General features: G+C 39.5%; 1 protein-coding gene and 1 pseudogene across 8 annotated transcripts in view; both read left to right on the forward strand.

The window, feature by feature from the left end:
- The first annotated feature begins 49 nt into the window (after positions 1 to 49).
- Positions 50 to 12,578, forward strand: part of PCMT1 (protein-L-isoaspartate (D-aspartate) O-methyltransferase) — a 41,248-nt gene continuing 28,719 nt past the window's right edge. For all 7 annotated transcript variants that reach the window (XR_014065369.1, XM_081529956.1, XM_081529953.1 and 4 more), the window contains exon 1: positions 50 to 283. Coding sequence is in view for 6 of the 7 variants with exons in the window: in XM_081529956.1 (XP_081386082.1) it covers positions 55 to 283 (229 nt within the window). In the remaining variant the exon portion in view is untranslated. The remainder of the gene's footprint in view (positions 284 to 12,578) is intronic.
- Positions 7,398 to 12,574, forward strand: LOC145521404 (peptidyl-prolyl cis-trans isomerase-like 3 pseudogene; annotated as a pseudogene). Its single transcript, XR_014065370.1, has one exon. The product of XR_014065370.1 is annotated as a peptidyl-prolyl cis-trans isomerase-like 3 pseudogene (transcript).

The following is a 12,578-nucleotide window of genomic DNA, read 5'->3' on the forward strand; positions in this document are numbered from 1 at the left end:
CCCGGCCGCGCCCGAGGCCGCGCGGCGTCACAGAGCGCATGCGTGCCGCGGGGGATGCCGGGAGCGCGCAGTGGCGGCAGCGGCGACGACGGCAGTAACAGCGGCGGCTCCAGCGGAGACGAGAACGGGGCGGTGACCGTGTGGGAGGTGGTCTCACTCTTGGGGAAGCTGCTGGGCACCGTCGCCGCGCTGAAAGTGGTTCTGTACCTGCTCCGGGTGTGCTTAGCGATGGCCTGGAAATCCGGCGGCGCCAGCCACTCGGAGCTAATCCACAACCTCCGCAGTAAGTGCCACCCCCGCCGGGTGTGGGGCAACCGGGGAAGGCCAGGCCTGGCCCGGGTCCCCTGGGACCGCCCGGGACCTTCTGTCTGCTCCCCGTGCCTGCTGCAGGGCTTCGGCGCACGGTTGCACCCGCGGTCCCGAGCAGCGAGCGCTGGCGATTGCCTCCCCCGGGACCTGTCACTCATCGGCGATGTGGACTGGAATCAGAGAAGGAGCCCGGGGCCGCTGCTCGTGGAGCGGGGGCAGGCGTCTCCCCGCGGGCCTGGGGGACGGGGCTGGGGGCAGGGGTGCGCACAGGTAGTGGGGCTGCCACTCGAGTCCATCGCCTCCCGGTTCAGGTCCAGCGGGCGAGGGGCGCGCCCTGGGGTGGAGGGGGGGAGTGGGATATTGGCTAGGCCTCCGAAAGACTGGAGCTGGATCTGGGAGGACTCCGCCCTCGACCCCCGCGTCCTCACACCTATCCTCCCGTCCTAAATGGATCTAGCTGCAAGCTTTCTCGCCTATTCTGCCTCCCCCTCTCCCGCCCACCCCGCCCTCCGTGTTTTCCCCTCGCGGGAGATGCCACTGTCTGATACTGGCGAGGGGAGGGAGAGGAGGATGAGAGTTGCTGTGACTGCGGATGCTGGGAGAAATTTCTGGGACGGCTGTCCAGTGGAAAGCTTCGTAGGGAGCTGAAGGAGAAAAGAGGAAGGATGCTCTCCTTGAAAGACTTGTGTTTCAGGAGCTTTCAGAGGGCCTGGGGATCCAGCGAACGATTGTGTTCTGCGGCATGTTTTCACTTTTATCAGGGCCATCGTTTGCTTTAAAAGCTATGTATGGAAATTCTCTTTACACCGTTCTCTTTAGTTATTGTATTCCTTCCTCTGATGATAATTTTAGGGTGGGATGAGTGCTGTGTCACTTTCTTTTTTTAAATTGAACTATAGTGTCGCCGTCTGGTCGGGAGACCAGAAGAACCGCAGTCTATAATACTCTGTCTGGTCAGAATTTATAGGACTCTTTTTTGCCACTGACTTTGCAAATAATCACAGTCCTGCCACATGGTATTTTTAATTGTTATAGATTGTTTAGCTTTTCGTGTGTCATGTTTCCGAATTCGATTTGTAACCTCCTTGAGGGCCGGGACTTTTTTTTTTAGTATCTTCAAATCCCCTCATGTTAATAATCATTACTTTTTAAAAAATAAATACCAATTAAGTATATATTATATGCTTGGATCTATGCTAGGAATACCAAGATTAGTGAGAGAAATAAGTAACATTGGCTGGCACATGGTTAGTACTTAATGTTAGTCATTTGTTTTTTGTTTTTTAAAACACAATGTTCCAAAGTTGGAGATTGTGTCCTTCAGTTCAGTTCAGTCGCTCAGTCGTGTCCGACTCTTAGCGACCCCATGAATTGCAGCACGCCAGGCCTCTCTGTCCATCATCAACTCCCGGAGTCTACCCAAACCCATGTCCATCGAGTCAGTGATGCCATCCAACCATCTCATCCTCTGTCGTCCCCTTCTCCTCCTGGTCCTAAGTGTTTAGTAAAGAATGTTTGAAGAGGGTACGACACCCCACTCCAGTAGTCTTGTCCTCCAGAGAATCCCATGGACAGAGGAGCCTGACTGGCTACAGTCCACGGCGGGGGTGGGGGTGGATGGGGGTGGGTTGGGGTCACAGAGTCTGGACATGACTGAAGCAACTTAGCTATATATATATATATATATATATATATATATATACATATGTTCAAAGAATGTTTAGGTTTAAAAGCCCTGTCTAACATTGCCAATATTCACTTTATGGAAGGATACTTGATTGGAAATGGAAATTTATGTGCAGTGGCAGTATCAAGAGTGATTTAGGTTCATGTAGACCAGAAGTTCAATATATTGTAAATATTTAATAAAACTTCTTAAAATTATCTAACCTTGCAGGATACACACCTGAAACATTCTGTACTTGAACTCTGATTAAGTAATTTTCCACCAGCAGGTTATCTCAGTAAACACTTGGCTGTGGCAGAAATTTGTAATCAATCAGGCTCTTAAAGACTCTCCTTTTTGGGCCAAATTTGTAGTAAGCCAAAACTAGATCTTTTCCCAGTGGTTTTGTAATCATTTTAATGTATTTCATGAAATGTATTCTTAGCTGAAATTTCTAAGGATGTTTTCCTATCAGAAAATTTAACGAGAAATATTTAACATACATGGATGTTGATACTTAGTTTTATACTAGTTCTATGGTTAGTAAGAGGAAATAAGTGTAGGCAGATTGTTTAGCCTTTTTCATAATGCTTTTGCAACTTTAGTTTCAACTTCTTGCTGAATTAATTTGAGCCAATAGATTTCATATTTATTTCACTAATACCACTAATATTTGCTCACATAAGAATTTCAGTTGGCACACACTGAGAATTTCTCACTCTTTCCTGGTAGTTGCGCCACTGTGTGTTCTTCCTCACTTAAAGGCTTCTTACTGAATCTGTAGAAAAAGATTAAAATGTGATAATGCTGATACTGAAGTGAAAATGGATCTGCAAATTGGAAGAGAAAGCAAATTACAATTTTAATTTTTTTTTTAATCAAATAAGGTTCATGGTTGGTTTCATTTTAATATTTTATATTAATTTTATTGAAAATACCTACTGAGGTTTTTCTTCTACAAGACATGATAGAAGTATGATTTCACAGTTGATATTTATAGATTAATTTAGATTGTAATGATACATTCATAATATCTCATAGTTTATGTTTGTATTGATAACTTCTCCTAAGTGACTGAGCATGCCTAAAACTTGAGCATGCCTCAAAATCTGCTGGATCACCTGGAGAGCCCGTTAAAACAAATGAAGAGCAATTGTTCGGGCTCAAGAATTCACATTACAACAAGTTCCTAAGTAATATGCTGCTGCTGGTCTGGGGACCACACTTTGAGAATCATTGACATAGAGAACTGAAAATTACAAGACTAAACCCTGCCAGTGTTTCAGTTGAATCATTTTTATGCTTTGAAATAAAATTTTGTGAAAAAAATCTGTAGCAGACCTGCCCAACAGAGCTGCCTGTCGTGTCAGTATCGGTGCCGTTCAATAAGGTAGCCACTAGCTACATGGGACATTGAGCATTTGAAATGTGGTGAGTACAACTGAGGAACTGGATTTTTGTGTTATTTAAATTAACTTTGATGCCACATGTTGGACATCACAGGTCTTTAGAAATGGAAAATAGGTATTTTATGGCTATAGACTGCTAATGTGCTCATGAAATGTTAACTTAATTCAAAACAACTGAGAGCCTGTTTAATCCAGGAAATGTGACAATTAATGTTTACATTAGAGTTTATTTTCTACTTTTATAGGGATAATTTTATGCCACGGTGAAAGGAAAAGAAGGGGGCAGGAGTGGATGAGCTTGAGGGAGGTTGTCTGCTAGAGCAGGGATGTCCAAACCAAAGTGTTTGTGAAAGATTGACTAGACTTCAAATGCTGTATTGGTCACTTAAAACAGTGCTAATAATTGTTCTTTTACCTATTTTTTGTTGTTGTTGTTAAAAAAATTCAGTCCACTACCCTAACGCATCAGTTATTTCTAACTTTATTTCCTTTGCAACCTTGAGTATGTCATTTGCATGTATAATGTATGTATAATTTGTGGAAACAGTCAACTGATATTTGACTATCTTCTATGTGACAGATACTGGGGATACAGCAATGAGAAGCAAACATCTATTCTCTCTTGAAGCTTACTTCTTGTGGGAGCAGACAAATAAAATATACGTCACATGATAAGTGGCAAAGTAGGGAAAGGATAGGGAGTTATTTAGTAGGTTTGCAGTTGTAGGGGAGAAGGCCTCACTAAGGTGTCATTTGAGTAAAGATTTGATGAGGAAGAAGAAATTCAAGCCATGCAGATAGAACTGGGGGACAGGCATTCTAGACAGAGAAAACAGAATGTGCTAGATTTGGATTTGGGATGTAGGAGAAAGACTGGAGTCAAGGATATGACACAAAGGTTTTAGACCTGGGCAATGGGAACGATTTACCATTTTCTGAGTTGGAAATAGTAAGTGAGTGAGCCGCAGGGATTTGGGGATGGGGTGTGCAAGGAAGTGTGGGAGAGCAGGAGTTTCTTTGGGGAAATGTTTGGTTTGAGTTGCTTAATAAAACATTAAAGTGAAGACCCTTAGTAGGCATTTAAATTTTTAAGAATTTTTAGTTTTTGTATCCTTCTTTATTTCTACAAATAAATTGAAATTATTTTCTTATTCTGTTTGGAGTATCAGTTCTTATCCACTAGTGGCATAACTAGTGGAAAAGAGAATATTAGTTTTATCATGTGCATCATGGTCTAAATGTAACCAGGTAATGAAATCGTAAGTGACTTTTTTTTTAGAAATTTGGGCATCACTTATAATCCAAAAAACACTTCCTCGTTTTAACTTACATCAAGTCAGTCTTATGGTTACATCCTGGTAAGTAAACTTACAGTATATTGACTAAAATTTAATAGAAAAACTTTTGAGGGAGAATTTTAATATCAGTGTGTCTACTTAACTTTAACTAAAATTAAAAATTCAGCTCCTCATTCATACCAACCACATTTCAAGAGCTCAGTAGCCACATAAGTTTAGTGGCTAGACTGCTGAACAGTGCAGATGTAGAACATTTCTATCATGATAAGAAGTTCTTTAGAGCAGCACTAGATCTAGATGATAGATTGTATTACATTCTATTCAATGTGATCTTAGTTCCATTGTGCTGTTCCACATATTTTTATTAGTATTGCACTTAGTTCAGACCAACATGCTTTAAGCATAGCAGTGAAATACCAAAGATTTTCAGGCAAGAGTGCATATAAGTGCATCAGCATCTTATATGATAATTTGATGAAATGGAGGTTGTTTGATTAGCAATGAGAAAGCTAAAGAGAGCAGTAGTGTTTATTTTAAAATTAATTTTTATTGGAGTAACTTTACAATGTGGTAATTTGCTGCTGGGCAACAAAGTGAGTAGTTGTACCTATATTCCCTCTTTTTTCGATTTCCTTCCCGTTTAGGTCACCATAGAGCATTGATTAAAGTTCCCTGTGCTGTATAGTCGATTCTTGTTAGTTATGTGTTTTATACATAGCAGTGCGTATATTTCAATCCCAATCTTCCAGTTCATCCCCTGCTCCCCAGTAGTGTTTACATATTTGAAGGAAATCATGTAGTGAAGGGTCAAACCAGGACAGATGGGAAGCATATTTTGACTCATTATAAGGAAGTATTCACAAAGCAATCCTAACAAAGATTTGGCTTTGAAAAACTGTTTTCTGTCAATGGATATGTTGAAGCAAAGAATGATCGACCATTTCATTGTAAGCGATATTGCGGAAGAGATTTGTCCTTGGCTTTCACTATATAGTAGTCCTCTGAGAACCTTTCCAAATCCAAGATTCTGTCATTTTAATCACTTCATGGTTTGCATGAAATCGTGTGGGGAGTGTGTGTGTTGTGTGTGTGTGTTATAGGAGAGAGCCAGAGAAGTTAACATTTGGTTACCTAACTCTGTATTTTAGAGTTTTGCATGACATTTTACTTTGTCAGAAATGTAAGGAGTCCAAGGAACATGCTCTTTTGAGAAGCAATGTCAGAACAGGTAACTATGTGTATCTATTAAGAGTGATAATGGTTTAGAGAAAGATGTATTTTTAATAATCTCTGATACTTAGATGATATGCTTTATCATAACTTGCTATCACTTAAAATTTTTCTTTGATTATGGTTTATTATATAACAATATAATTAAAAAGTAATCCCTTTCAGACTTTCTGTACAGAGAGTATCTCAGGTTCTACGTAACTCCTTTCGACGCCTAATCGTTCTAGATGGGAAGTAAAAGGGAACCATTTTGTTGATTTCTTACTGTTCTACCTGGCATTTTGTGAATGGGGAAGAAATAGAGAGTAGTTGATTAACAAATGCTCAAGTCATAAAACTAATACAATAATGTAATAGTTCTTTTTTTGAGATTTAACTCTGTAACAAGTTACAGAAACTTAGTTTCTGTATGACTTGAAATCCATCTGTAGCCTGTTTTCTTTTCTGTGTTTTCAGTGCTTCATACCAGCACCGGATCTGTCTTTTTTTCCCATCTCTGCCAGGATTGCTTCCTGTCTTTTGTTCTCCCAGATCAGAAATCTTGGAATAGTTATTGATTCTTTCAGATTGTCCCGAGATTAACTCAGTAGTTATTACAAATGCCTTTCACGGTCAACCTTTTCACCGTATTTTCATTGATTGTCCCTAGCCTAGGCTCTTAGTTCTTACTTGGAGTGATATGCCTCCAAGTGTCTGATTGGTCATCACACTTTGAATTTCTGTCCCCTCAGGTTCATGCTACGCCTTACACTGATTGTCTTAGTATACTGCTCTGTTTTGTCACTGTTGTACCAAGATTTCTGTTGCTTACTGTACTAATTGGAAATGCCTCTTGCTTAGCTTTCAGGCCTTTTAGGGGTCTTCTACAACCTGTTCCCATGCTCCCACTCCAATCCTTTTGTTCAGACTGATCTCATTTTACACGTACACCTTGTACTTTAGGGGTACCCCTTTGTCTGCCATGACAAAGACCAAAATAACATGACTTAAAGCAACGTTTGTTTCCTGTAACAATCCAAGTATAAGCAAGCAATTAGAGTTAATATGATAGTTCTATGGTCTTGGAGACCTGGGCTCTTTTTTTCTGATTGTGTCCCCTAAAGTCTTTCCCTTGTCTACGAAGTTGAAGTTAATTTACCTCCATCATTTCCATATTCCAGATGGTGGGAGGAAAAGTGGGAAAAGGAGAAAACCCACATTCCTTTTAAGTGCATACATAATTTCTTCCTATGTTCTCATTGGCAAGAACTTAATTGTAAGGCTGCATTTAACTACAGAGAGAGTAGATAATGCCCCCAATTCTACCACTGTGAAAGAAACAGACCCTGCCACATCTTACATCTTGCTCACTGGAGCAAACATACAGTGTAGATAATGTGTATATAAATACTACCCATCTCTGGTAACTAGGTTAGGAGAATTAAGATTAATTTTTAGTCAAGTAACCATATATACATGGTTAAAAGATAAAATAGTACAGAAAGGTGTATAATTAAAAATAACAATTGTTTGCCCGGCTCCCAGATTGCCTCTAGTGAACACTTTTAATTGCGTTTTTGGGTCTTCTGGTGATTAACTTCATGTCTCTAAATAATATGCTTGAACTGCTATTTCTTTATCAGCTTTAGAAATCATCTACTGACTTCCTGACAAGATGGATGAATATTTATACCCTTTTAACTTACTCCCTTCCCCACATACCAGTTATATTGTAATTTCTGCTTCCTCTTTTGTGGTTACCTTTGTAACTTTGAGTATATACTTTCACCTCAATTTTTTGTTCTATAATTTATAAACTGAGACTATACTTTAACCCTTCCACTTTGTAAGAAAGGGTGCTTATTTTTCAACTTACTGGTGGCTCTTTTACATTGTCAAAGTTGATAACATTTCATTTGGTTCTGAGCAGTAAATCTTCTGCACTCTGTTAATTTTTAAGTGTTGAAAATTAGTAACCATCATCACAAACATTAATGGCTGGGTCGGTTCTTTTCTGAGCTACGTAGTGCGCTGTGAGTTTATTCTCTGCTCTTTGTTTCTAATGTCACAGACCCTCTACTGTTGAGAAGAATAGTCGAATGTTTTCCCTTTTTTTTGCTGTTATGGCAAGTGGGATCTTAGTTCCCTGAACAGAGACTGAGAGTGATGAGAAAGTACTATGTCCTAACCACTGAACTCCAGGGAATTTATGTTTTTCCTTATTTTACACTTTTATCAGTTGCTTGAAATCATGCCACAGTTTACAGTTCTTATATAAATTATGACTCTTGTATAGGATTTTTGTCCTTTTCCTGGAATTTATTTCGCTTTTTACCCTTGCCTCTTCCTCAAGTTGAGAAGAGAAACAAACACCTTCTTAACATGGGTCTAATTTTTTCAAGTTTTGTTTGTTTGTTTGTTTGTTTATAGCTTGTATTCTGTTGCATTCTCCTTTCTGGATTCTACTAACTTCTCATTCGGATCAACATTAACCATTGTTATAATTATTTAATTAGGGTCCTTAGTCCTCAGGGTGCAGGAAAATTGAGTGTGAGTGGTTCTAAAGCTGTTCACTAATTCAGAAAGCCTAATAGTAATTGCATGTTTACTCCTAATTAGGCTGTACAATGAAGTGAAACATTACTTTGCTGTTTGCTACAAATATTGCAGGGCACTGGCAGTTGTGTATGTCAGATTATCAAAAATGGGAAAATGATTTAATAGCTTAGTAAGCATAGCTTGCCTTAGGCATCTTTTAAAATATGGAATCCTGGGAAAAAATCAAATAACTGTGTAGTGGAAATTTTGGAAATCACCTAGTCATAGTCTAAGAAATCTTTATCCTGAGCCTTATGCATTCAGCTTCTTAATAAATGACTGGTGACATGCTTTTAAAACCTGTTAGGTTTTTTTGTGTGTACGTGAATTCTATATCCCTCTATAGAGTAAGAAACCTACCAAAGAAACTCAGGTAAGTTTGATAGATGTGTGTTATCTAGCTTAAGGGAAGTAATTTCTTTAATATTCTTGATTTTTAGAGTGCTTACAGCAAAGTGTTTGATTTTATATATTACAAATATTCATTTAGAGAAGAATGTGTGAATATAATGGTAATATGAAGTGTTGAGTGAGACTGCTTAACCTGAGAAAGATAAAAACGTGAAATGACCATGGTTTGTTTAAATGTGTAAAAATTGTTGGTTGGATAGAAAATTCAGTATATTCTGGGTGACTTTAGAGAGTAGCACTAAGGGTTTATGTAAGTGAGTTATAAAAAGGGAGATTTCCTCTTAATATAGGGAAGTATTCTGATAATTCGGCTTCCCTTGTGGCTCAGCCGGTAAAGAATCTGCCTGCAATGTGGGAGACATGGGTTCAGTCCCTGGGTTGGGAAGATCCCCTGGAGTAGGGAAAGGCTACCCACTCAAGTATTCTGTCCTGCATAATTCCATGGACTGTATAGTCTGTGGGGTCGCAAAGAGTTGGACATGACTGAGCGACTTTCACAGTTCACACAACTCTGATAATTAATGTAGTCTAAATGTGAAAGGGCTGTTTCACATTGTGCAGCTCTTCAAGTAGAGATCATGGTACCAATTTATGAAGAAGTTAGACTTGACGACCTTCTGACCTTGAGAGTCTATGAATTTGTGTAAGTCACTAAGCTATTTGAATATGGTAGTAGCAGTAGGGTGAAGTGGTCAACAGGAATCTGACATCTCAGCTTCAGTGGCCCTACCCCTCATTTGCTCTGTGATCCGGAACAACTTAGTCTTTCTGTGCTGAGTCTTATTATCTGTAAGATGGAGTAATAATGGTGCTTACTTTATATGATTGTTAGAGAGATAACATAAGATTGCTTCATAGTTCCTAAGTTCGTATCTCAAAAGAGATAGAGTATGTAATGTGCTTAGGGTTTTGTCTGGCATGTGGTAAATATTCAGTAAATGATACCTCTCTTATTACTGCTCTGCTTTTAAAACTTTTTAAAAAATGCTTTAACTGTTTTAATAGCCTTTACAGGTAGCTTGCCTGAGCTAATATATGTAGAAACAGTACTTTCTATTTGGGTTAATTAATCAAAATTTGTAATATTTTTAGTTGGAAAATTATTTATATCTTTACCAGTCTATGACTATTTAAGTGTTTCTCTAGTTGGTATGCCTTATTTGCTAGTTTTTAAAACATTCTTTTGTTATTTGGACAGTGTGTATTTATACATTTTATAGTGTCCTTAAACCACCTTTTCTTAACTGTTTACTGTCTGGTCAGTCAGTATTAAGTGGTATCCTTTGATTTCTCACAACAGTCAATGGTCTAATTCTGCTTTTCCCTTTTCTTCCTTTTCCCATTGTTTTTAGTTGTATTGTTTCTACTTTGTCAGAGCATATAATGTTCAAGTATTACTATTCCACTAGTGTCATTTTAAAAAACTTACTGCTGCACTGGGTCTTCGTTGCTTTGTGAGGGCTTTCCCTAGCTGCAGTGAATGGGCACTGCTGTTCATTGCAGTGCATGGGTTTCTCATTGCGGTGGCTTCTCTCTTTTTTTTTTGAACAGCCTTTGGTCTTTTTTTAAAACATTATTTATTTGTTTATTTTTGGCCATGCTGGGTCTTGGTTGCTGCGCAGGCTTTTCTCTAGCTGCGGTGAGCAGGGGCTGCTCTCTAGCTGCAGTGCACAGGCTTCTCGTTGCAGTGGCTTCCCTTGTGGAGCATGGGCTCTAGGGCGTGCGGGCTTCAGTAGCTGCAGCACGTGGACTCAGGAGTTGCAGTTCCTGGGCTCCAGAGCCACGGGCTCAGCAGTTGTGGCCCATGAACTTAGTTGCTCTGTGGCATGTGGAATCCTCCTGGAACAGGGGTCAAACATATGTCCCCTGAATTGGCAGGTGGACTCCCATCCACTGTGCCACCAGGGAAGTCCTCCACTAGTGTCTTTACCCTTTTAGACTTGTTGTTTTTTTTTTAAAAAAAGCTAAAACCAGATTTTATTCAGTAACAATTGCAATAGGGGAAAAGAGCCATCAGTATAAAACTGGTCTTAGTTATCGATACAGCGTGAATGAGTGAGGATTTATAGTCTAGCAGCAGGGTGGGAGTCAGTGGGTGGAAAATTACATCAGGAGTATTGGGTATTCTGGCGAAACCAACTTGACAGGATCCTTCTGGAGGCGGCCAATCCACCCTTTTAATTTTAACCTTTGCCCTACAACTGGACATATGTCCTTTTCTGAGATATCCCTGGTAATCGCTTTGTTAGATGAAGCATATCTTCTAGATTTCTTAGGAAGAACATGTGTGTTCAGCATTCTGTGAGTTCTTGCACATTTAAGACTTTTTTCCTATATCCTTGATATTCGAAGAACGGTTTTGGCCACGGTGTTTAGAAAGTCAGCTTTATTGAGATATAATTTATGGAAAAATTCACCAATTTTAAGACCACGATTTGAAAATTTTGACAAATATAGTTATATAACCACCACCCTAATGATGTGAAACAGGAGTGAGCAGACTAGAGCCCACAGGCCAAATCTGGCTCGCTGCCTGTTTTTAGAAATAAAGTTTTATTTGAGCACAACCACACCCATTCGTTTATGTCTGCTCTGTAGCTGTTCTTGCATTTAGTGGCAGAGTCAAGTAGTTGCAGCAGAGACTATATGGCCTTCAAAGCCTAAAATATTTATTGTTTGGATCTTAACAGAAGTTTGCTGTTCTCTGATATAGACCATTTCTTTCACCTACAAAGTTTTCTCATGTCCTTTTGCAATTAATCTCCTCCTTTCACCCCCAACCCCTAGCAACCCCAGATCAGTTCAGCCTCTATGGTTTTGACTTTTCTGAAATTCAGTATATTAGTAGATGGAATCACATAGGTTAAAATCTCGTTGCCTGACTTTTTCACTGAGGTTAGTGCTCTTGAGATTTGTTCATGTTGTTGGGTACATTTACAGTTTCCTCCTTTTTAGTTATTAACTTGCACTTCCTTTCCTTGAATTTCTTGAAAATGCTGCTGATTCATTCTTGCTTTGCTTTGAATGTTGCTGTTAAGAAAGCTAATGGACAGACCCGTGAAGGCACCTACGATTGCATCTTTGCTGTTTTAACAACTGTGCTAATCGAAGTGGTTAAAGGCTGTTTTCGAACTTCTCTCAATAAACTGAGAGAAAGTAACAGTGCTTCCTGAAACCATCAAGAAAAAAAATGTCGGTGACATTGCATACAGATGTAGGTGATATTAAAATAGAAGTCTTCTGTGAGAGGACACCCAAAATATGTGAAAATTTCTTGGCTCTTTGTGCCAGTAATTACTACAATGGTTGTATATTTCATAGAAATATCAAGGGTTTCATGGTTCAAACGGGAGATCCGACAGGTACTGGAAGGGGAGGTAACAGTACCTGGGGCAAGAAGCTTGAAGATGAATATAGTGAATATCTTAAGCACAATGTTAGAGGTGTTGTATCTATGGCTAATAATGGCCCAAATACCAATGGATCTGTTTTTCATCACCTGTGGGAAGCAGCCACATCTGGACATGAAATCCGCAGTATTTGGCAAGGTGATAGATGGTCTGGAGACTCTAGATGAACTGGAGAAGTTACCTGTAAATGAGAAGACATAGCGACCTCTTAATGATGTACACATTAAGGATATAACTATTCATGCCAACCCATTTGCTCGGTAGCTAT

This window comes from Giraffa tippelskirchi, chromosome 9 (assembly GCF_054371585.1).
Source record: "Giraffa tippelskirchi isolate mGirTip1 chromosome 9, T2T-mGirTip1v1.2.pri, whole genome shotgun sequence".
Taxonomy (NCBI): domain Eukaryota; kingdom Metazoa; phylum Chordata; class Mammalia; order Artiodactyla; family Giraffidae; genus Giraffa; species Giraffa tippelskirchi.